At 43.0% G+C, this 25,970-nt stretch overlaps 1 protein-coding gene across 2 annotated transcripts in view; it reads left to right on the top strand.

Moving 5' to 3' along the window:
- Positions 1-25,970, top strand: part of LOC121080565 (transcription factor RFX3-like) — a 191,419-nt gene that overhangs the window by 61,550 nt on the left and 103,899 nt on the right. For both annotated transcript variants that reach the window (XM_040578658.1, XM_040578659.1), the window contains exon 2: positions 6,507-6,631. In XM_040578658.1, coding sequence (XP_040434592.1) covers positions 6,515-6,631 — 117 coding nt within the window. In that variant the 5' untranslated portion in view covers positions 6,507-6,514. The remainder of the gene's footprint in view (positions 1-6,506; positions 6,632-25,970) is intronic.

Raw genomic sequence — 25,970 nt, forward strand, 5'->3', positions numbered from 1 at the left:
CTGTTGCCTAGTCTCCCCTCTCCTATCATCTCCCATCTCTCATCTCCCATCTCTCATCTCCCATCTCTCATCTTGTCTCACCTCTTGTCTTGTCTCACCTCATCTCCCATCTCATCTCCTCTCTAGTGTCTTGTCTCTCCTCTCATCTTTTTTTTCTCTCCTTGTCTTGCTTTGTCTCATCTCTTGTCTAATCTTGTCTTTTCTCTATTCTCTTCTTGTCCCTCCTCTTGACTCTTGCCTTATCCCTTGTCTTGTCCCTCTTGTCCCTCTTCTCTCATCTTTCCTGTCCCTTGCAACTCTTGTCTCTCTCATCTCACTCTCCTCTCAGCCTCTTCCCCTCTACTCTCACCCCACCTGGCCTCTCTTGTCTCTCTCATCCTGTCTCCATTCTTGTCTCTCCTCTCTGCTCTCATCATCTTGTCTTTTTTCATCTTGTCTCACCTCTCATCTTGTCATCTCATGTCTCATCTCTCTTTACTTGTCTATTGCCGCTTGTCTCACCACCCCTCTCATCTACCCCTGTCAGAGGAATGAAGGCAGTGGGTTGATTAGCATTGATAACATGCAGCTGTGGCCTTGCCTCAAAGGCAGTGGGTTGATTGACATGGATGATGTGCAGATGTAGCTCGTTCCCACTAAGTGGTTAAATAGCCCTGAGGATTGTGGGAGGTTGGATGGAGGGGTAGTAGTGCTGTCTGATCTCTGGAGGAAGGAGCTACAGCACAGGTAGTAGAATCTGAACAATGGTAAAGCCTTATTGCAGTCTACTGGCTTTTTTTGTGCTGCAACAATTGGTGCCCTGTGTGAGGCTGACTGAGTTGGACCCAGGCTACAACATTCCATCTCTCTTTCCCCTCCCTCTGTTGTCTCCCCTCATGTCTCATTCCTTGTCTCAACTCTCTTGTGTGTCTCATGTTCCTTGTAACTCTCATCTCTCTCATTACTTATCCTTCTGTTTACTCCTGTGTTATCTGGCCTACCTTGTCTAATGTCATGCTCTCTTTCTGTCTCTCATAGTCCTGTGTCTGTCTCCTCTCCTCCTGCATATCTCCTGTCTCTCAGCTAATCTTTATAACATCTTGTGTCTCTCATCTCTTGTCACTTTCTCACCACCCTCCTCTCTACACCCAATGTACCTTTTATCCTATCTCTTTATCTACATTTGGTCTCTCTCATCTTGCCTTGCTTCCCTCTAGTCTGTATCTTGTCTGCTGCCTCTGTCTCTCATCTCTATAATCTACCTCATCTGTCTGTTATCTCCCTCATCTCTCCTGTTTTTTTGTCTTTTCTCTTGCCTCTCATTTCTCCTCCCTATTGCCTGCCCCTTGTGATGCTCTCTCTCACCCCTCATTTTTCTCTGGCCTCTCTAGTCTCTCCTGCTTGTCTGTCTTCTTTCTTGGCTCTGCCTTATTTCTCTCCCCCTGGTGTCTCATCTCTCTCCTCTTTTTTCTCTCTCCACTCATCCTGTCTCATCTTATCTGCCTTGTTCCTCACCTCAACTCTTGTCTCTCCTCTGTCTCTTCTCTCACCTGTGTCTCATCTCATGCCCCTCTTATCTCTTGCCTCTCTCCCCTCTCATTTCTCTCACCTCTCATCTCTTCACTTATCGCTTGTCTCATCTTGTCTGTCTCATGTCTCATCTCTCATCTGTCTTCCATCTCTCTCCTCTCTCTCTCCACTTCCTGTCTTGTCTCTCCTGTCTTCCCTCCATCTCTTGTCTATCTCCTCTTGGTGCTCTCTCTCAGCCCTCTTGGGTCTACATCTCTTGGCTTTCTTGGCCTTTGATCTCATTTCTTGATCTCAACTGTCTTGAATTTTGTAATCAGCTTTCTCATGTCTCACAACTAATTTCCTCATCATGCTATCAACTCTCCCACTCTTCAGTACTCTCTCTTTCTTACTCTCTATTTTGTTTATGCTCCATCTCCTTTTCTCTCCAGTCAGTTGGGACTTTCTTTTTCTTTTTTTAAAATTCTTTTGGCAGTATAAGCTCTTAGCATAGCCCCCAAAGCCAACAAAAAGCAGAAGTGTTGCTTTCTTCCAGAAATAACAAATAGGTGTTTTTCTAGGGTTGGTGTGGTCAGTGTCTACCTCTCAATTATACTTGATTAAATATGTTATGGCTTGACCCTGAGCAGCAGCCAAGCACCCACACTCCTTGCTCACTACCTTCTTCCATGGGATGGGGGGAAAGCAGAGGGAAGGTGAAAAGACTTGTGGGTTAAAACAATGACTGCTTAAGAAAAACAAAAGCTGTGTGTGCAAATGAAGCAAACAGAGGAATTAATTTGCTACTCCCCAATGGCTAGCCATGAGATGGCCCGCCACTTCCTGGAAAGCAGAGCCTCAGCATGCTTAATGGTTTCTTGCTAAGACAAATGCCATAACCATGAGTGTTCCCCCTCCCCTTCCTCCTCCTTTCCATGAGCTTTTTTTTGTTGAGCATAATGTCATATGGTATGGAATATACCTTTGGTCAGTTGGGGTCAGCTGTCCTGGCTATGTCCCATCCCAATCTCTTGCCTGCCCCTAGCCTACTGGCTGGGGGGGGGGGGAGTTGGAGAGAAATCCTTAATGCTGTGCAAGCACTGCTCAGCAACAGCCAAAACATTGGCCTGTTATCAACACTTTTTAGCCACAAATGCAAAGCATGGCACCATATGGGCAGTTATGAGGAAAATTAACTCTATCCCAGACAGGCCCAGTAAAAAATGTAATGCTGATTGATGCATTGGCAAAAAAAAAAAAGGATTCTACAAGTACAGAAACAGCAAAAGGAAGACTAGGGAAAATATCACCTATGGCTGGCTGAATGGGGTGGGAGAACTGGTGACAAATGACATGGATAAGGTTGAGGTACTCAACTTCTTCACCTCGGTCTTTACTGGTAAGACCAGCCTTGAGGATTCCCAGCTCCTGAGACCAGAGGGAAAGTCCTGAGCAAGGAATATTTACCCTGTGTGGAGGAGAACCACGTATAAGAGCACTTACACAAACTGAACATACATGAGTCCATGGGGCCTCATGTGTTGTACCCATGAGTGCTTAGGGAGCTGGCTGATGTCATTGCAAGTCCATTCTTGATTATCTTTCAATGGTCATGGTGATCAGGGGAGGTTCCTGACAAGTGGAAGAGAGCAAATATCACTCTGAGAAAGGCAAGAAGGAAGATCTAGGGAACTATTGGCTGGTCAGCTTCACCTGTATTCCCAGGAAGATGATGGAGAAAATAATCCTGAACACTGAAGGACATGAAGGTGCTTGGTAGGAGTCAGTATGGATCTATGAATGGGAAATCATGCCTGACCAACATGATATGCCTTCTACAATGAGTCAACTAGCTTTGTGGATGAAGGGAGATCAGTAGATGTTGTTTATTTAATAGACAGTGAGGTGGACTGAAACTGGCTGAATGACCAAGCCAAGATTGTTGTGATCAGTGGCGCAAATTTCAATTGGAAGCAAGCCACTAGTGGTGTCCCCCAGAAGTCTATACTGGGACCAATACTTTGTGATATCTTCATTAGTGACCTGGAAAATAGGACAGAGTGCACCCTCAGCAAGTTTTCAGATGATACAGAATTGAGAGGAGTGGTTGATAGACCAGATAGCTGTTTTACCATTCAGAGGGACCTCAACAGGCTGGAGAAATGGGCAGAGAATCGCATGAAGTTTAACAACAGGGAATGCCAAGTCCTGCATCTAGGGAGGATTTACCCAAGGCTCAGGCTGCAGGCTGACTAGCTAGAAAGTAGTTTTACATAGAAGGAAATGGGTATCCTGGTGGACAAGAAGCTGAACGTGTCCCAGTAATGCACCCTCATGGCAAAAAAGGCCAAGAGTATCCCTGGCTGCATTTGGAAGAGCATTGTTAAGAGGTTGAGGTAGATCCTTTCTCTCTACTCAGTGCTAGTGAGGCCATATCTGGAGTACTGTGTTCAGTTCTGGGCTCCCCAGTACAAGAAAGGTATGGACTTACTGGAGCAAGTCCAGCAAAGGGCCACAAAGACTGGAGTATCTGCCATATGAGGAGAGGCTGAAAGAGCTGGAACTACTTAGCCTGGAGAAGAGAAGGCTCAGGGAGGATCGTATCATTGTGTATAAATACCTGATGGGAGGGAGTGAAGATGAGGGAGCAAGACTCTTCTCAGTGGTGCTCATTGACAGGACAAGAGGCAATGAGCACAAATGGAAAAAAGCAGGAAATTCGATCTGAACACTCGAAGACGTTTTTTTACTGTGAAGTTAGTCAAGGACCTTACCAGGTTATCCAAAGATGTTGTGGTCTCTATCCTTAGAGGTATTAAGAACACAACTGGACATGGCAACTTGCTCTAGGTGACCCTGTTTTGGGCAGGGGGGTTGGACTAGATGGTCTCAAGAGGTCGCTTCCAACCTAAACCGTTCTGTGATTCTGTGCAAAACTGAGGAATTCTCAAATTCCTAGTAAGTATAAGTCATCCTCAGTCTTCTTTCTGATAATCTAAATAGGTTTTCTTTGTAAGGCATTGTCCTGGTTTCAGCTGGGATGGAGTTAACTTTCTTCTTGGTAGCTAGTACAGTGCTGTGTTTTGGCTATGATGTGAGAACAATGTTGATAAACCGCACTGATGTTTTCAGTTGTTGCTGGGTAATGTTTATACTAAGACAAGGATTTTTCAGTTTTTGGGCCTTGCCAGCCAGAGGGCTGGAGGGGCACAAGAGAGTGGGAAGGGACACAGCCAGGTCAGCTGACCTGAACCAGCCAAAGAGGTATTCCATACCATGGGACATCATGCTTGGTATATAAACTTGGGGAGTTAGCTGGAGTGATCGTTGCTCAGGGACTGGCTGGGCATCGGTCAGCGGGTGGTGAGCAGTTGTACAGTGCATCACTTGTTTTCCTTTCTCCCTTTTCCTTTGGATTTTATCCTTTTCCCCACCTTTCTATTATAACTGTTGTTGTTACTATTGTTATTATTATTGATATTGTTGTTGTTCTTACCTTTTTATACTGTTTAAATTATTAAATTGCTCTTATCTCAACCCTCGAGTTTTACATTCCTTTCTGATTCTCCTCCCCGCCCCTCTGGGTGGAGGGGAGTGAGCATGTGGCTGTGTGGTGCTTGGTTGCTGGCTGGGGTTACCAACACAGGCATTTTCCTTTGCTGTTGGACTATTTCTGTGCTCTATCCAGATTTTGAATATTTCTCTTAAATATGTCAGCGTCGCAACCTCATGTACTTTTTTAGTGTGTGCCTCACTATTTTAATAGGGGTAAAATCCCCATTTATAACTCCAGTGATAACATTAACACTTTCTGCTAAAGCAAGCTTACTTGAGTCACTTTTTCACTATGACCTTTAAAATGCTTTTCAGGGTCTTCTTTTCAGGTTGTAGCCCCTCATTCTATCACCTGCTAGAGCTTTAACTCGGCATTTGAATATGAAGAATTTATAGTGCAGCTCAGTAAACCAGAGGACAGCTTTGAAGAATGGGTAGTAATTTACAAGCTGGTGGGAGGACTTTGACTTATTTCGGGTTTTTTATGAGTTGTTCCTGAAGTCACATAAATAAAAAAAGTTTATGTTCATTTACATTATTAAATAAGATATTTTGAGTGCAAGTAAGGTAAGAGAAAACTTTGACTATTTCTGTGTATAAGGATTTGAACTGTTTCAGGGAAGAAAATAAAGAAATTTCTTTCTGGTATTGCATATTTTACCCATTGTGTTCTTACAAGACACTTTATTCAGCATATGTTCTTTCTGAAAGCTGACAATATTGGAAGTACTATAATTTACTTGTATTGTGATTACTATAGAAATTACTCCTTTAGTTTTTTAGAATTGCGATGAGTTGGTAAGAAATGTTTCCAGTGTTCAGTTTAATCGCATTGATTATTGCAAGTCTTTTTGTGAAGGCATGCTTAATTAAGAAGTTAACATTCATATGTGCAGTTTCTAGAATTGTTTTTGTTCATATAGGTAGCTCAAAGTGTGTTGTCTTAGTATGGTATAATGTTTTGAGTCTCCTCTCAAAATTTTACAATAGTTGCAGCTAACGTATACAAGTGTAGTTAGAGAAGAATCAGGCCTGTGAACGGATTTTTTTCTAAAAGTTCTTTACCTCAAAGTAATAAGTAGGTTCATGTGTACCTTGCTTCTGACTCGATAAATGTATTTGCTATTACAAAGCAGACTGTAAACTGTTAGAAAAAAACCTCATGAAGTCCAAAGCTTATTCTCTTCTTGATGTGCTGCAAGCTCTAAGCAGACCTTAGATTAGACAAAGCAATAATATATAATAGAATTTTCTAATATTTTAGGCCAAAGCAGCATTTTAAAAAAAGAAAAAATAAATGAAGTATCTCCATGTACTCATGTAATAATATGTGAAACAATCTTTAGCTAATCCTCAGAATGGATTTTGGGTGAATATTATTTTAAAAATCTGAATAAAGTTAAGTGACAAAAAGAAAAGAAGTTTGTGCTGAACTTTTAATTTTACATTTTAATTTCATTCAGAGACCACGATGCAGACATCAGAGACTGGGTCAGACACAGGTTCGACTGTGACTTTACAGGCATCTGTGGCTGGCCAGGCAGCAGTGCCCACACAGGTAGTACAGCAGGTACCGGTTCAGCAACAGGTAGGTATCTATTAATTTTGGGAAAACAAAAAACCCTGGCAAGACAGAATGATGCATTTCAACAGGTGTAGTGAAGAACTGATTTTGTACAAGGGTATAAAACCAACTCTTTTTCACTGTTTTATTAAATTTTATTTTGCTGGAACTAAAATAGCTAAGTAAGCAGACATGCAGTTTTCAGGGTTTATTTCTTGAACTAGAATATCTGGCAACCACCAGAAATACATATGCATGAGTCTAAAAGAGGATTACTATGAAATGTGTACAGTATTGCATAAAAAATTACATTTAAGTTACTGAGTATTCACATTTATTCCTTTGAAAGGTTGATAAGGAACATGGATTTTTTTAAATAAATACAATATAGATGTAAAATAAAAAAGCAATGTAATTTTGTACTTCTAAGCTGGATTCCCTGCAGGTTTTTGCACAACTGCAGAAAGGTATTTGAAATAAAACCATATGTAATGCATAATTTGGATTTGCTGGAGAATTAAAGGGGCTTCTGTAGCAGCCAGCTCAGCACACACTTCTGTGACATGATTAATCACCTATGCAGCCCCACCATCGTTAGAGGGAGTGGTGCATGCAGAGATTGAGGGGGGAAGTGAAGTTGGAAAACAAGAACTGCATGTGAAGAGCCATGACTTTTGTCCAAGACTCCTTTAGTACATGTAATTTAGTTGTTTTGCGGTTTGTTGTTTGTTTTTTTTTTTTTTAATTATTTGTTCTAGTTGGAAAGGACCTACAGTGGCCATCTAGTCCAACTGCCTGATCACTTCAGGGCTGACCAAAAGCATATTAAGAGCATTGTCCAGATACCTCTTAAGCACTGACAGGCTTGGGGCATCAACCACCTCTCTAGGAAGTATCTTCCAGTGTTTGACCACCCTCTCAGTAAAGAACTGTTTCCTAATATCTAGTCTGAACCTCCCCTGACACAGCTTTGAACTCTTCCCACTAATCCTGTCACAGAATACCAGGGACAGCAGATCAGCACCTCCCTCTCCACTTCCCCTCCAGTCAGCTGTCAATGTTTTAGGTTCTTTGGGTGAAATCTGATGTTCTTTTTCAACATAAGCTCACTTCACAGCTTCAAAACCAACAATATTAAAACTGAGAATAACTTGTTAAATTATGTAAGTCTGTTCTGTGCTAGTGGATCACTGTTGTCCAAACTAAAACTTCTAACATTTTGTTAAATTTAGTTTTTAAATTTAAAAGTGATGAATTTTTCTGCATGTTCTTTGCAATGCTGTTAACTGCTTCATACATTTCACTAATAATTTTCCCTGGTGTACAGACTCAATTCATAATGTCTCAATTTCATTAATATCACTTCTACTTATAATGTACCTCAGAATACATTTGCTTTTTTCTTGTTTTAAACATCCCCCAACAAAAACAATGAAACAAACCAAAAAAACCCAACATTTCAGAAAAGCATTTAAGTATTGAGCACTTAACATGAATTTAAACATTGGTTTAAACGTTGTGAGGTTGAAAGGAACTGGAACTTCTGGGGGTCATCTTGTCAACCCCCTGCTCAATCAGGGCCACCTAGAGCCAGTTGCCTAGGAACATGTCCATGTGGCTTTTGAATATCTCCAAGGAAGAGACTCCACAGTCTCTCTGGGTAAGCTGCTCCAGTGCTCAGTTACTCTCTGTCGTGGTTTAACCCCAGCTGGCAACCAAGTGAGCTGCTTGCTCACTCCCCCCCCCCCCCCCCCCCCCCCCCCCCCCCCCCCCCCGCCCAGAATGGTGGGGAGGAGAGTCAGAATCTGAATATAAAATGAGGGTTGAGATAAGAACAATTTAATAATTTATACAGAATAAGAAGGTAAAAACAACAATAATAATAAGTTATAATGGAAAGGTGGGAGAAAAGGATAAAATCCAAAGGAAAAGGGAGAAAGGAAAACAAGCGATGCACAGTACAACTGCTCACCACCCACTGACTGATGCCCAGCCAGTCCCCAAGCAACGATCCCCCCTCCCCAAGTTTACATACCAAGCATGATGTCCCATGGTATGGAATACCTCTTTGGCTGGTTCAGGTCAGCTGACCTGGCTGTGTCCCTTCCCACTCTCTTGTGCCTCTGCAGCCCTCTGGCTGGCAAGGCCCAAAAACTGAAAAATCCTTGTCTTAGTATAAACATTACCCAGCAACAACTAAAAACATCAGTGTGTTATCAACGTTGTTCTCACATCATAGCCAAAACACAGCACTGTACTAGCTACCAAGAAGAAAGTTAACGCCATCCAAGCTGAAACCAGGACACCCTCATACTAAAAGTGTTTCCTTATGGCCAGATGGAACCTCCTGTATTTCTTTTTGTGCCCATTACCTCTTGTCCTGTCACTAGGCAGGAATGAAAAGAGCCTGACTCCATCTTCTAGGCACCTTCCTTCAGGTATTTATATATATTGAGAAGATCTCCCCCACCCCAAGCTTTCTCTTCTCTAAGCTAAACATTCCCAGCTCTTTCAGCTGGGAGCCCAGAAGTGGACACAGGACTCCAGGTACACAGTACTCAACTGGTGCTGAATAAAGGGGAAGGATCACCTACCTGGACCTACTGGTAATACTTTGCCTAATGCATCCCAGGATACCGTTAGCCCTCTTTGTGGCAAGGGCAAACTGCTGTCTCATGTTCAAATTCATGAGGTTCCTGTCAGCACATTTCTACAGCCTTTTGAGGTCCCTCTGGATGGCAGCACAACCCTGTGATTTTTCAGCTGCTCTTCCCAGTTTGGTGTCATCAGTAATTGGCTGGGGGTATACTCTGCCCCATCATCTAGGCCAGGGGTCCTCAAACTTTTTAAACAAGGGGCCGGCACGCAGATGAAGTGGCAGGAAGTCATCTGCGGCTGCCTGGTTTTCCCCCCCAACCCCTGGTGGGGGGTGGGTGGGGGGTGGTCTGTAAATACCAGGGGCCGGATTGAGGACCCTGGGGGGCTGTATGCGGCTCGCAGGCCATAGTTTGAGGACCCCTGATCTAGATCATTAATGAAAGTATTGAACAGGACTGGACCTAGTAATGGCCCCTGGGGTACATTGCTAGTCACTGTCCTCCAACTAGACTTTGTGCCACCAAAAGGCTTTTGCTGAATTAGGACTTTTATATAGATCTCTCTCTTTTAAGTTAAAGATTTATTAACAGAATCACAGAATGTTTAAGATTTGAAGGGACCACTGGCAGTTACCCCTCCCTGCTCAAGCAGGGTTCATCTAGAGCTGATTGCCTGATGGCATGCCAAGAGAGCTTTTGAATATCTCCAAGGGGGTATAATCCACAACTTCCCTGGGAAACCTGTTCCAGTGCTCAGTCACCTTCACAGTAAAAAAAAGTCTTTCCTGATGTTCAGATGGAACCTCTTTGTTTGTGCCCATTGCCTCTTGCACTTTCACTGGGCACCACTGAAAAGAGCCTGGCTCTATGTGCTTTGCACCTTTCCTTCGGGTATTTGTACACACAGTGAGATTTCCCCCTGAGCCTCTGGGCTAAACAGCCCCAGCTGTCTCAGACAACTAGTCACTGATCACCACCATTCAGCCAGTTTTCAATCCACCTCAATGCTCATCCATCCCATATTTCAACAGCTTCTCTACGTGGACCTTATGGGAGACAATGTCAAAGGTCTTCATGAAGTCTAGGCAGAATTATCCACTGCTCTCCCCTGGTCTACCAGGCCAGTTATTTCATTGTAGAAAGTTATTGTCAAGCATGACTTTCCCTTGGTGAATTCATGCTGGCTACTCATGATTTCTTTGTCATTCATGTGCTAGGAAATGGTTTCCATGATTAGTTGCTCCATCACCTTCCCAGTGATTGAGGCAAAGCTGACCAGCCTGTAGTTCCCCAGGTCTTCTTTCCTGAAGACAGAAGTGATACTTGTGGCAAATGAAGAGACGGGACGCAGCTTGATGCAAGCAAATGACAATTTATTGTACAGAAGCACAAGTTTATATACACTTTCAGAAGCTGCGCGTTTTAAACAGATTGGTTCTTGAAGCTAAGCACTGCATACTAGGCAATCCCTGATTGGTGGTTAACTGCCATCAATTAACAACAAGGTGTTACCTTTCCTTGGCGCCATCCGTCTCCCACCCCCCTGTGCTCTGTAAACATGCCTCATCATGTTAATTGTTGTCTAGACAAGCTCGAACAAATTCCCCTCAGCTAACTGATTGCCATGCATGGTCCTAGTTTCCAGCCCCCTCATGCATCTCCCCCTTCCTGTTGCACAAAAGAACCTTTGAAACCGAACGAGTAAAAACAAGGTATAAGTAATAGAACAAATAAAAAACCAACTGAGACATATTATCAGTGTCAAAATAACCCACTGTCTCTGTTTCGTACAATTTTACAATTTCCCCTTTTTGTTTTTGAACAGCTAGTACCAGGTTTACCATGTTCTGCAGGGCCCTTGCAAACATGACAGCAACCAAGGTAATAGCAAACAAACAATACTGCCAATTGAGTGAATGAATGCCAAAAAGGCTGACATTTTCTAAGATTTTTATAACATGTTGCTGCAATGGGGCGCCTAAAATCCACGCAGCACATACCATCAAAATCCTCACAGCCATGTCCTTGAACCAACAACAAAAAGCAGTAGCAATTTTGACTCACATTCTGAACTGCCTACCAAACAAGGTGATTTAACTCTTTAATGCTTTCCCTGCTGTTACTCTGGATAAGAGAAGAACCGCTGTGACACGTTCCCATCACAGCCTCCTACTACATTAGCATCTACAGAAAGACAATTATCGACATTCAAAGTGTAAACAATATTATATTTTGGATTAACATTATACATAGGTGGAAGGGCACACCAAACAAGAACTGGTTCAGTCAAAAAGTTCGAAACATAGCATGCCTTCTCTGAACATACCTCTGGGGTCATTCCCTTCATTCCCTCTCTTTTTTATGCAAAGAGAAACATTTTTACCATAACAGAGAAGCCCCTATTTACATCTCTGAGCCAGGACACAAACCGCAGCTGCATGCACCACCAGGCTCAGGGCAGAAATCATTCATGTAGTTACATAGCTATATATCACTATAAGCATGCAGACACCTATTAAACACTAAATAACCATGTTTATCTTTCCTACTCTCCTTCACAATACCTAGCTGTTCTCTCATCTCTTGTTAAGTCAAATATTCTCCAGCTTCCTCTCCTATCTCTCTCTTCAGACATTCTCTATCCTCTTTTTTGCTTGTTAATTGTGATGAGGCAAAGGGGGTGTGTAGCTGGGTGACCATGACCTGCTTTATGTTACAATCAACTAAACACTGAATACAGGAAAAAAAAAAGCATGGGAGACATAAGGCAAACATCAATAAGGTGGTTAAAGATAATTATAATAAATCCTGTAATACTTTTGAGTCATGGCCCAAAGTTTCCCAGCCGTGAGAAGAGACCAAAGCCCCTGGCTCTGCTGCAGATCTTTGTTTTAAGGCTTTTAAGTTTTGTATACTTTTGTAAATTAATTTCACAGTGGTCACTCACATTCACGTAACATATCCTATCAAAGTCTTCACACTTGTGTCCCTGTGCTAATAATAAAAATCAATAGCAACTCGGTTCTGTAGCAACATATTGACGTGCGGAATTAGACTCTATAACTCGAAAGTTATAAAGTAGGTATGTTTATTGCGCGCAGATGCACGGGGGATCGCTCCTCCACAAGCGTACATACCCGAAGTGACGAACCATCCCACATTTATACAATGAAAATTCAATTAACACCTATACATATTCGTTACCTAAACCCAGCTTCGTATGTTAATTAGCTTATCAGTCCTTTGCCTGGAATGTGGTGGTCTTGCAGGTTTGTAGGTGATTCATGTTCTTGTGACCATCTGATCTTCTTCAGCAAGGAAAGGTGATTCATGTCCTTGTGACCATCCAATCTTCTCCAGCAAGGAGACTTAGCACTCCCTCCCTCTAGATAGCATTTGAATGTCTCTCATCTTTTCTCATTCTCTTTTAAATAGCCCCTTTGTTAGAGAAAGAAGGGCAGGCGTCTCCCCGTCTCCCCTTTGTTAGAGGAAGAGGGGCAGGCGTCTCCTCAAAAACTGTAGTTGTCTCCTCAGAGCTGTGTGCCTATGTGACCAGACACCGCACCCATGACTAGTCACCATACCCACATTCCTGAGTAGACATATACAATCACAGTCGGTGTTAAGCGTCCCCATTTCACACTATTTCTCCATATCAGTCCCCCCTTTTCTATCAAACTAAGTAAATTCTTAACTTAAGCAGTCTTCCCGAATGATATAAAGCATCATACATAAGCGTTACCCTTTTAAACATTCTCCAAACCCACAAATATAACATAATGGTTAGTATTAAGGAAATTCCTAAACCGATCAATAAGATCACAATGGGGTGTAGCATAGTGTTAAGAATTCCTGTTGCAGAAGGTGACCAGCCAAAGAGAGTATCCCACCAATTATGGTTTCCATCCTGTTCTACCTTTTTTAAAACTTTCTTGATCCCCTCTACATCATGATGGATCATAAGAAGAGTTTCATGTCCCTTTTCTTTGGTTTCTTCCAGTATACGTTGTAAATCTGCATGTTTTAATAGTTCTTTTATACTGCTCCTATGGGGGTAGGAATTATCATCTGTGATAGGGTAAAGTTGGATTTTAAGAATTGATGAGATACTACTGGGGCTGAGTAACTAAAATCGCATCCTGTGATAGTAGTAAAATTACAGATACAGTAATTTGAATATTGTGCAGTCTCCTTTACCTCCCCATCTACGGTTATTGTGTTACACTTAGTTCTCAAACACGCACATCCCTTCCCTGCATATATAATTACTGTTTTCAAGTTTGCATTTGGTCGGGCCTCGAAATGACATATTTTCAGATCTGTATCTAAACAAGTATCCTGGGCCATTATAGTATTGCTTTCACAGAGGAAACCCTGCTGTTCTCACATAATACAAGATTCTAAATCTACTGTTTGCCACTTGTTGCCTGTCTTTCTGGCCCATGTTCCATGTTCAAAAGGGTATAGGAGCACCCCATTATGGTTAATTTCAAGGGCTACAATGGGGTGTATGGTAATTATTACTGCATTATGTATGGTTAATACAAAAGCTGTGATTGTGTGTGTGTTGGGGTCGTAGGTAAAGTTCACCATATTCCACCATGACTGGAGTTTTCTTTCTACCTCCGTAGCATTGTCCCAAACCATCTTTCGAATTTCCATAGGAAATATGCCTTCCTCTCCTTCTCTTATTATGGATGCAGCTATTGATTGCATCCACATTTGGGCTTGGATACAACTTAGAGCCAGGGCGACGTCCTCCTGTAAACCACCTAATGCCTTAGTGATGAGTTGATGATTTTCCATGTTTATTTGTTCCCACCTGGGGAGTACCTTCGATATCAACCATTGGTGCGCCCCTAATGCCAATAATGAAGATTTTAGTGGTTGTTGTAGTTTTGATAGATCAGCTGTGGTGGCGGCTAGTTTATTCATTATCACCTCTGAGTCTGTGGAATTTAATACTCCGAGTCCTGTTCCCAATATTCCAGTTACATCTCTCACTATTCGGTTTCGATAAATATTTCCCCTTTTTCTTAACCAAGTTGTCCACCCCTCATAAGAGGTTCGTAAGAAGGGGGAACAGGATGGCTTAGCATCAGAAACATTGACTTGTATTTGTAACTCTATTCTTTTAAGAGACCATTCTGGGTTAAACAACATTTGTTGCTGACCTGTATTTCTGATTACATATGGTCCAATTGTATACATTTTTGGATTTGGTTTAGTTAACTTAAGATCAAGCGTTAATGGGGTTGTTGTAACTGTGGTGGTGGTAGGAACAGTGGTTAGCATGATTGTTATTTTTATCTTATAAGTCAGAGCTGTTCTTGGGGATTCCTTTCCTAGGCATATTATAAAGATGGGCTTGGTTAAGGTAAATTTGTGCCAACATTCCCGTGAATTAAAGCACATGGCTGTATTTAGAAGGGTAAATTCCTTATCTACCTTTCTGACATTAATCAGGGTGTCTCCTGAAATCTTGGTGTTATCTTTTTCATTATATGTTTGACACCCTACTTTTATCCTATCTCCTAATTTTCCCCATAATCGGTCGACTTTGTGTACATCCTCCCGGTCCCATTGATTCCTTTGGTACACCTCATTCTCAGAAAAAACCACCATAGCTAGTTTCGTCTTTGAGTCCACCTTTCCCATTATTCCAGTGTGTTTTTTCTGGGCATGATTCCAAGGCCAGTTATCAGGCTCTTGGTTGTAGGCAAGAGAGAGGGTACAAAAAACCACAAATGGTTTAAACCCACTGTTGATCATTTTAAGAATCTAAACGTTCCTCATATATACATATAAAATCTGTTTTGATCAAAAATATCTTTGTTTGAGTTGGGGCTTACTGATAACAAATTGGGCAAGACTGGCTACTGGCTCAGTCCCAGACTCTATTGTTCTATATTGTTTGTTGTGGTGCCCTTCCCATATGGTGGATCCACAACCGCTCAGGTACACTTACTTGCCACCCACATTGTTCCCATTTGTCCGAGTAAATTTGAGTTTCAGTTCTTTTTTATCTGGGGTTACTCTCCACGAAGTTGCAGGGGCTTTCTTGATCTGGGTATGGTGAATCCAAGAATTCTGTCCCTCAACCTTGATTGCAGTGTAGGTGGCGAGTAGGACTTGAAAAGGTCCGGTCCACTGTGGTCCCAGGGTTTTATCTGTAAAACACTTAACGTATACATAGTCCCCTGGTTGTATATCGTGAACAGGTCCATCCAGACCCCTACTGCGTGTTCCCATCACATGCTTCTCAATTCTTATGAATTGTTTGTTTAGTGCCACCATATAGGAAGTCATTGTTTCTTCACCAATCTGTGAAGACATCCCCTTTTGTACCCCATAGGGTCGTCCATATAAAATTTCAAATGGGCTAAGCCCCTCTTTTGCTCTTGGTCTAGTTCGAATTTGTGTAAGAGCTAATGGCAAAGACTGGGGCCAAGTTAGATTTGTTTCTTGACCTAACTTGACAATCTGTTGTTTGATTAGATGATTCATCTTTTCCACCTGGCCACTTGATTGTGGTCAGTATGGGGTATGTAATTGCCAATCTATTCCTAGATGGCGGCTGATCTGTTGCACTATTCTGGACACAAAATGTGGTCCTCTATCCGAGGACATTACCGCTGGGACTCCAAACCTAGGTATTATCTCTTGGAGTAGTATTTTGGTCACTTCCCGGGCTTTAGCAGTTCTGCACGGGAAGGCTTCTGGCCAACCTGAAAAGGTATCTGTTAGTACCAATAAATATCGATACCCCCCTTTTCTAGGAAGTTCCGAGAAATCAATCTGCCAATGTTGCCCTGGAACATTTCCTTTCCCAATTTTTCCCAACTTTGGCCCCTTGGTAATCTTAGGATTAGTCTGGAGACAAAGGTCACATTGTTGGGTTACTTGTCTAATAGTAGTATACAAATTTCGTGCTATTATGTTTTTAGTGAGATCCTTATATAGAGCTTCTGCCCCCCAGTGCCTTTTTCTATGTTCTTCCTGGAGTACTGACCATACCATGTAGGAAGGAATCACTATTCTCCCATGTGAGATTACAGCCCACCCTTCCTCATTATATGATCCCTCTAGGTCAGAAATCAGTTTGCGATCTTCTTTAGTATAGTCTGGTTTACCTTCTAGAGATATTTGTCCATCGGGTATTAGCACACCCTCTACCTTGATTGCTTTTCTGGCTGCCTGTTTTGCTTCCCTGTCCGCCAGTTCATTTCCTCTTTCTAATTCTGTGCTCACTTTCTGGTGTGCCTTGATGTGCATAATTGCCACCCTTTCAGGAAGCTGGACCGCATTTAGGAGTTTCAAAATTTCTTCCGCATGTTTGATGATTTTTCCTTGGGAGTTTAACAGTCCCCTTTCTTTCCATATTGCTCCATGAGCATGTACCACTCCAAAGGCATATTTAGAATCAGTCCAAATATTTATAGGTTTTCCCCGAGCTCTCTCCAGAGCTCGAGTAAGGGCTATGATTTCAGCCTTCTGTGCCGAAGTGTCAGCTGGTAGCGGCCCCGATTCTATCACTTCTTCAGAGGTTGTAACAGCATATCCAGAATGTCGCTTTCCATTCAGCATATAGCTGCTCCCATCCGTGAACCAATGTTCAGCTCCATTAATAGGAACATCCTTGAGATCTGTCCGACTAGAATAAGTGGCTTCGATTGTTTCTAGACAGTCATGATCGACTGATTCTCCAATATTCCCATTAAGAAATGAGGCCGGATTGACAATGTTTGTAGTCACGATCTCAACATCATCTTGTTCCACCATTATGGCCTGGTATTTTAGGAATCTCTGTGGGGAGAGCCAATGCCCCCCTTTTGTTTCAAGGACTGCAGACACTGTGTGGGATACTAAGACAGTCATTTTCTGGCCCAAGGTAAACTTCCGGGCCTCCTGGATGTTTAGGATGACAGCTGCTACTGCTCTCAGGCAACCAGGCCACCCTTTTGCAGTGGCATCCAGCTGTTTAGAGAAGTATGCCACTGCCCGTCTGTATGGTCCCAAATCTTGTGCCAGTATTCCTAATGCCATTCCCCGTTTCTCATGGGAATATGGGAAAAATGGCTTATATCAGGAAGTCCTAGTGCTGGTGCCGACATCAAGGCTTTCTTCAGTTCATGGAAAGCTCTGTCTGATTCAGTATCCCACTGAAGATCCTTCTGTTTAGCTGCTATCAGGGAATATAATGGTTTAACAAGCAAGCCATAATCACATATCCAAAGCCGGCACCATCCTGTCATTCCCAGAAATGTCTGCAGTTCCTTTACAGTTCGTGGTCGGGGGGCTTGGCATATGGCTTCTTTTCGGGCCTTCCCTAGGACCTGTTGTTCGGCACTGATCTCATACCCTAGGTATGTGACTTGTTGTAACACCACCTGTGCCTTCTTCTTAGAAACCCGATATCCTTGTAGTCCCAGAAAGTTCAGCAGGCTCACAGTCCAAATAATACAAGATTCTGCGGTTCTGGTTGCAATAAGAATATCGTCTACATATTGTAACACTTTCCCTTCTCCTGGTGGTGGTTCCCATAACTCCAAATCCTTTGCTAATTGGTTTCCAAAAATTGTGGGGCTATTTTTAAACCCCTGTGGCAACACTGTCCATGTGAGCTGGGTCTTTCGACCGCTTCTGGGATTTTCCCATTCAAAAGCAAAAATTCTTTGGCTGGCTTCGTGGAGAGGGAGGCAAAAGAAGGCATCTTTTAAGTCTAAAACTGTGAACCAAGCTAGGTCAGGTGTCAGGGTGGTTAGTAAGGTATAGGGGTTAGCTACTACAGGATACAGATCCTCTGTTATTTTGTTAATGGCCCTTAAATCTTGAACTATCCTATAAGACCCATCAGGTTTTTTAACTGGGAGGATAGGTGTGTTAAATTCTGACTCACATTCTTTTAGTAGTTTCAGTTCTATGAATCGCTCTATGTTTGGACAAATTCCTTCCCTATCTTCCCTTTTCAGTAGGTATTGTTTAATTCTTACCGCACTCTGCCCTTCCTTTAGTTTTACTATTACGGGTGATGCATTCTTGGCACATCCCGGTATGTCAATTGCCCATACTCCAGGATATACCTGATCAATAATTCTGGTATCAATTTCCCTTTTTATAGGAGTACTGGCCAAAGATAGGCTCATAACCTGTATGTATTGATGATCATTTACCTCCAGAGTAACTTCCCCTTTTTTAAATTTGATTGTTGCCTCCAATTGTTCTAATAAGTCCCTACCAAGAAGGGCCTTTGGGGAATTTGGCATAAATAGGAATTTATGGATCCCCATCTGTTTTCCCAACTTATATTTTAAAGGTTTACAAAAATAAGCCTTTTCAGTTTGGCCAGTTGCACCTTTTACTGAAACATAATCATTTCCCAAAGGCATTAAAGCTTGGTTCAAAACTGAATAGGTAGCTCCTGTGTCTATTAAAAATTCCACCTCCTCCTGTTCTTCTCCTAATTTTATTTTTACTAATGGGTCGGCTAGTCAATTTTCTTCTTCCATGTGAGCTATTGTTTTCCCTTGATTACTGCACCATTTAGTGTTTTCTTGATGTCGGCGTTCAGGGCATTCGTTTTTCCAGTGTCCCATCCTTTTGCATATTGCACACTGATTCCTACCCAGGGGTGTTAGCCCACGCCTTGATTTAACTTTAGATTTTTGATTCTCATTTTCTCTTACTACTGCTAATATTTTCTTTTGGTCCTGCTTGTAACCTTCTTCTCGATTACTAAATATTCTCCATGCTTCCTCTACTAATTTTTCCAAGTCTCTATTTTCAGGAGGTCTCAATTTTTGCAACTTGTGCCTAATATCCCCCTGTGATTGTCCTAAAAAGAGGGATATTAGTTGCTGTGCGCCCACCTCCGAATTTGGGTCCAGAGACGTGTGCCGGCGCATTGCATCTCTTATTCTGCTTAAGAATTCTGAAGGTGTTTCAGAGGGACCCTGTCTAACCTCATATAACGCTGCCCAATTTATTGTTCTAGGAATTGCTTTCTCCATTCCTCTGAATATCCATTCCTGGTATGCCTGTAATCTTCTCATTTCAGCGGCGCGGTTTGGGTCCCATTCCGGGTCCAACAAAGGAAACCATTCTCTATAATTATCTCCCTTTATATTATAGTGTTCCTTTGCGAGATCCCCCGCTGTTTTTATGACCAATTGCTTTTCAGTTTCAGTCAAACAATCTAATAATAATTGTATATCACTCCAGTCAGGATTGTGCTGTTTTATCAGAAATTTAAAATTCTGTGCCGTCTTTATCAGATCATTAACGTATTCTCGGGCAGCCTCTTTCCATTCTCTCAGATCAGCGCCCGTGAACGGAACTTTTATTTTCATTGCTCCTCCGTCCGGATTCACGGCTTCTCGGAGGGGTGCCTGTAAAATAGACTTCTGTCTGGTGCGTGAAGACACCGGACTATTTGGAGCCGTAATGGCAGTTTTTGTGTTTCCTTGTGTGGCAGCGGGTGTTTGGCTTTCTTTATAAATAACTTGTGGAATTTCTTCCTCTTGTTTGCCTGGGGGTGGACTGGGAGCCCCGGCCGAACCTTGTCTCTCCACTCTATAAGGTGGATTAAATAAATCATTTAATTCGGGCTCTTGTTCTCCGCTTAATTTGATACACCTTTGTCCAATACTACATGCTGAGCAACATCTTTTCAACTTTCCTTTATGCTCCCTCCTATCCTCTCTTTCTAGTGCTAGTACCATAGGATCCCGAGGGGGTACTAAGCCGCAGTCCTTTTGCCACTCAGGTTTGTCCCGGAGGACGAAGAACATGTCTGCATATATTACTTCGTCCCATTTTCCCTCTCTCCTCAGAAACAACATTAATTGCAGGAGAGTGTTATAATCTAACGTTCCTCCCTCCTGAGGCCATTTCGCATCACTCTCCAATTTATACAAAGGCCATCGCTGATTACAATATTTAATCCATTTCCTTCTATTTTCGGTACCACCATGTCCTACGATATCACTCCAATGTTTTAATATACAACCCAAGGGCGATTTTTCACAGGGCTTACTCCTTCCATTTCCCATTTTGCAATTTTAATTACTTTGTTTTTCTCCGGCCACCTTAGCCACCCACGGTTGGAAACGCAGATAGAGCTCCTTACTCGTTTTGCACTCAAACACGCGTCTCAAGCACTCTTGCACTCACACTCAATCAAAATAATTAAGCTATACACAGAAAATCAAAATGCGCATCTCAATCACACCATTCACACTCTCCGGGCAGCCCGCAGTCACACAAGCAGTATGTTATAGGGTACCGTGCACTTATGTACAACTTTTAGGAACACTGACAGTTTACAAAGTATGCATTTCAATGAACAATTGCCAAAAACAAACAACAAACAAAGCCCCAAATTTTTCCTGGTCTTAAGCAGAGTGTTAAGTTTTCCGCTATTTGCCACGGATTACCAGAATATTAATATTTTCAACATACATTTCATAACTCCAAGTTTTGAACATATAACAAGACAACACATAGAACAAACAAGACACAGAGCGCTATTTCAGTTGTTACATTCTAGGAATTCCCCAATTCTTAAGACAAGCTAAAGGAAGTTTTCAGCTTCCTTTTTTCCTACTCAAAAGTTTCCCTTTTACTTTTGCTAAGAGGTCCCTCTTGTTCCTGTGAGATTCCGCCTTATTCCGTCCCGCCCCCCGCTTTCCGTCACGAGGCCTCCGGGCTTTTAGGAATGGCAGTAACCTCGGGTTTGCTCGATCTGCCCTCAAGATCGCTAGCGGCCACCCCTTGGTCAGCAAACCCCCTCCCAAGGTACCTTTCCTCCTGGGGACTACGCTGCGCGCCGGACGCCTCCGTGCGTCTCACCAGCCGCCCCGTTACTAAACATACCGTTTTATCCGCGGATCCAGGGGTTTCTCTTCTGCTCCCGGGTGAACAGCTGAGAAGAGGAGGCTCCTCCGAGGAAATCTCCCGGGGCGCGCCTAGGAGCGTCCGCTCCGCAGCTGGTCCCTCAGCCGAGCAGAAATCCTCCTGCCTGCCTCGCCAAAACTGACATGCGGAATTTGACTCTATAACTCGAAAGTTATAAAGTAGGTATGTTTATTGCGCGCAGATGCACGGGGGATCGCTCCTCCACAAGCGTGCATACCCGAAGTGACGAACCATCCCACATTTATACAATGAAACAAATGAATATTCAATTAACGCCTATACATATTCGTTACCTAAACCCCGCTTCCTATGTTAATTAGCTTATCAGTCCTCCGTTTCCTGGAATGTGGTGGTCTTGCAGGTTTGTAGGTGATTCATGTTCTTGTGACCATCTGATCTTCTCCAGCAAGGAAACTTAGCACTCCCTCCCTCTAGATAGCATTGGAATGTCTCTCATCCTTTTCTCATTCTCTTTTAAATAGCCCCTTTGTTAGAGAAAGAGGGGCAGGCGTCTCCCCTTTGTTAGAGGAAGAGGGGCAATGATGGACAGAATCAACATCTGTTAATAAGCCAGAAAAAAAAGAACAATATTTGTAGTATTACTTTGTTTAGCAAGCCAGCAGCCTAATTTACTAAGCAAGTTAAGAGCGTGTACTACTATTACAGAAGAGATTAGAGAAGCAAAAATGTCTTATGCTGCATTCCAGAACTCAGCCTGAGGAATTACAGTCTGCTGTGAGTTCTGCATTAGAATCATTTGACACATGTTGGGGTTGCGATTGTGAAAGTTGCCCGTTTACAATTTTCACTGACATTATCACAGCTAGTTGTTTTAAAAGCAACCCTTGAGCTTCCTGATGTTCGACTTGTTGCAAAATATTCTGAAGCCGATCAATCAAGTTAGTATTACAGTTAGTGACTCTCTAGGACCCTGCAAGACTGTGGCAAGACTCCTGCATCCCGACTGCCTTAATAGCCATCTCATTCATTTGCAAATAGTTGTCCCTGGGATACCTTGCCTGAGTCACAGAATCGGCACAGTTAATTGCTCCAGCCAACTGCTCCTAGTTAACAGCAATTCCCCGATTAAGGTTTTCGATCAAGGCCACTACACATAGCTCACAAAAATCAAATAACCACATCATATACTGTATCAGTTAGTACCATACAAAGCAATAACTTCCAATCATGCAGTTTGAGTGTATAAAGCTCTGCCATCACTTCAAGAAGGGACATAGCAAATGTATTATGAATCCTCCCTTCCCGCACTGCTTTGCTTAACTCTTTTACAGCCTCGTATTGCACAGGCTGCCACTCTCGAGGTTGATTTGTCTGACAAAATACTGAACATGCCATAGCGACTCCCAAAACCCATCACTTAAGTGTTTCACACTTGCATTCCTGCCACCAATCCCTCAGACTCCCTTTCACCATCCGGAAAAATACAATCAATGCATCCGGAGAGATGAGGGGGTGGGGGAAAGGTCTAGCTCCTTTTCCAGATCTATAGGACCTGGATCAAAAGGTTTATCAGTGTCAATGGAATCATTGTCTGAGTTGTCCTGTTCCCGTGCTTGGTCCTGTGTTGTGAGGGTCGCTGCAGTCAGTGACAGAAGCTTTGGGGGCAGAGGAGGTGTGGACAGAATCGCCATCGTTGACGGTGTCTTGAGAAGAGTCACGCTGTCGGTGGAATTTACAGCTTCCTCTGGTTTAGCACCATTAGTAGAATTAGTCCACACTTGGCAAAGAGAAGTCAGAATTTGCCACCAAGATGTTAAATGCATTCCCGACACGGAGTTCCCCTCCACGGCAGCATCATACAATTGGCTGCTGTATGTACACACTTTCATTTCAAAGTCTCTAAAGTTTCTTGGCTGCTCACCTGTCTCGATGAGTACAGGTGTTATCCTTGGGGTTTAGGTTGTCCGCCTGGTCCAGACAGCAAGACGATCTTTCAGCCAAGCCGTCTCCTCCGGAACACAGCCCTCTTCCACGAGCTGTCTTTTTTATCGACCAGTTCCGTCCTTATTCTTCCAAGGCTTCGGGACACCACCATAGGGGTCACCATTTGAGGAGATTGAGGCACGGACTCCCTGATCTGACTAGAAGACCCTTCATGAGTCCATATACGTCTCTTTCTGGGGACGAAGCCTGATTCCCCATTACGGATTTCCCACAGCTCACCTCTCAACTCCAGAGGGATTTAAGGCCGGCTCCTGCTTCCTTTCAGCAGATCATTCAAAGTTCTGTGGGATTTGCTGCATGTCGCTCAGATAGGCGATTCGAGAGCCCTTCACGTTAGATCCTTAAACGCATCACGTTGGGGTCACCAATTTGCTGCGAATGAAGAGACGGGACGCAGCTTGATGCAAGCAAATGTCAATTTATTGTACAGAAGCACGAGTTTATATACACTTTCAGAAGCTGCGCGTTTTAAACAGATTGGTTCTTGAAGCTAAGCATTGCATACTAGGCAATCCCTGATTGGTGGTTAACTACCAGCAATTAACAGCAAGGTGTTACCTTTCCTTGGCGCCATCAGTCTCCCACTCCCCTGTGCTCTGCAAACATGCCTCATCGTGTTAATTTTTGTCTAGACAAGCTCGAGCAAATTCTCCTCAGCTGATTGCCATGCATAGTCCGAATTTCCAGCCTGCTCCTGCAGATACTTGCTTCCCTCCAATGTTGCGATTGAGTTACAGCGGTCAGGAAGTAAGGCAACACAAGTAAAATCGTAAGCAGCAAAAAGCTTTACCATTGGTCCATGCTGTTTCCCCATCCTCCAGAGGCCAGACCACACTACTCCTTATCTCTGCTTCATCCAGGTTTTTGTCCTACATGCCTCAGAGCTATTTAACCACTTCGCTGTAGGATCACAGCTGCACATCCTCAAAGCAAGGCCACAGCTGCATATTATCAATGTCAATCAACCCACTGTCTTCATTCCTCTACAATTCCCTCCCCCTTTTTTTTTCTTTCCAAAAGGTTACTTCTGCATTACAAACATTTGACATGTGGTGGGTTTGCAATTGCGAAAGGTCTATAATGCCCACTTGCAATCTTCATTGGCAATTAAATGCAGCAAAGCAGTGCACCTTTATTTGTTTCTCCAGGTTTATATACCCTTTTCCCAGCTTCTCTGATTGGTTATCCTTACAGCTAGCACTCTCAGCAACAACTATTGATTGGCTAAGATGCGTGGGTTTCATGTTCTCTGCCAGCAGCTGAGGTATCACCCCACATCCTGCTCTAATTTGCTTCATATCCTATTTTCTCTCTTCCTTCTTGTCTCCAAGTTCACTCAGTCAAGGTTGCGGCTCGCTCTCTTTGAAGACACAGCTCTATCCCATCGTTAAAGCCTGAGCCACCAGCAGCCCAGTCTAAACCCTCATATCCCTCATTTCCGGCTTTTTGTTTTTCAACCAAAAAGGCAGTGTTTATCATCTGTTGCAGGGCCTTTTGCAAACAAGAAAACAAACACTGTATCATGAGCAAGATGACACAGATTACAAACAGTCCCATGAGTCACAACTCAATCCTGTGAGGCAAGACCCTAACCCCAAGTGACTTAACTGATCATCTAGAAACCCACGACTCTCCTGTAATTCCTGCGTTGCTTCCATTATTTCCTTGATATATTTGTTAATTCATTTTGAATTTGTTTTTTAAATCCATGCAACACATACCATCAAAATCTTGACAGCCATGACCATGTGCTAGCAATAAATTATTATTGTTTAATATACTGTTCTGTGAAGATGCTACCAAAGTTAATTTGCCTATGGTATATGGTCCTCCCACTTTCCTGCTGGGTAGCCCTGGCCAAGCCCCATCTCCACAAATTAGAAATAAACTTTTCAGTAATTGCCTAGGCAGGGCCACATCTGGAGCGGGTTGTGTACAATTACACACTACAGATGCACACCAGTTTGATTCATTTCTCCTCAAAGGATTGTCAGGTATGGAGTTAAACACACAGGATTCCACCCCTAAATTCCCTAGAATATCAAGTTCTTGGGGTTCCAGAGGACTGACAAACCATCATCCCAGACATCCCACCACTGGGCACAATCTGTCATATTTTTACACTTGTTCTATCCCAATGTTGACAATTTCTCCATTACCCACTGACTCTCTGACCCGTTTGAGGGACCCCCCCTTCCCACACTGCTTTTCTTAACTCTAACAGCCTCGTATTGCACAGGCTGCCACTCTGGAGGTTGATTTGGCCAATAAAATACTGGTCATGCCATTGCAGCTCCCAAATCTCCTCACTTAAGTGCTTCCCACTTGCATTCTTGCCACTGATCCCCCAGACCCCCTTTCACCCTCCCCAAAAATACAATCAAGTCATCGAGGGGGGGAGAGGGAAAGGTCTAGTTCCTTTTCTGGATCTATAGGACCTAGATCAAAAGGTTTATCAGTATCAATGGAATCATTGTCAGAGTTGCCTATTTCTGCACTTGGCCCTGTGTGACATCCACAAAATGAACCTCCTTCAAGCTGCTGTCCCCCATGGATTCTTCCAAGGTCTCCTTAATGGAGGATACAATCAAATACATACACAGCTCCCATAGGAAGCCAAAAATCCCTTCACCTATAGCAGGTAGAGTTATGGAGCGATGATTGTATGTTTCAGCTAGTTGTAGACTTTTCTTCACTCTTTTTCTTAACAAGAACACACACTTCTTTGCTTCACCTTTCCTCCACCTGGGACCAACAGCATTAATGATGTTCTTGCATGGGAGTTTCCCAGGACCTGTGATAACCACGCACCCGGGCTGCAAACTCCTATTCTTTCGCACCAGCTCGCCACACTTTTGTGGCAGTTCTGGACCGGCCAGTTTTAA

This window comes from Falco naumanni, chromosome W, assembly GCF_017639655.2.
Source record: "Falco naumanni isolate bFalNau1 chromosome W, bFalNau1.pat, whole genome shotgun sequence".
In the NCBI taxonomy this organism is placed as follows: Eukaryota; Metazoa; Chordata; class Aves; order Falconiformes; family Falconidae; genus Falco; species Falco naumanni.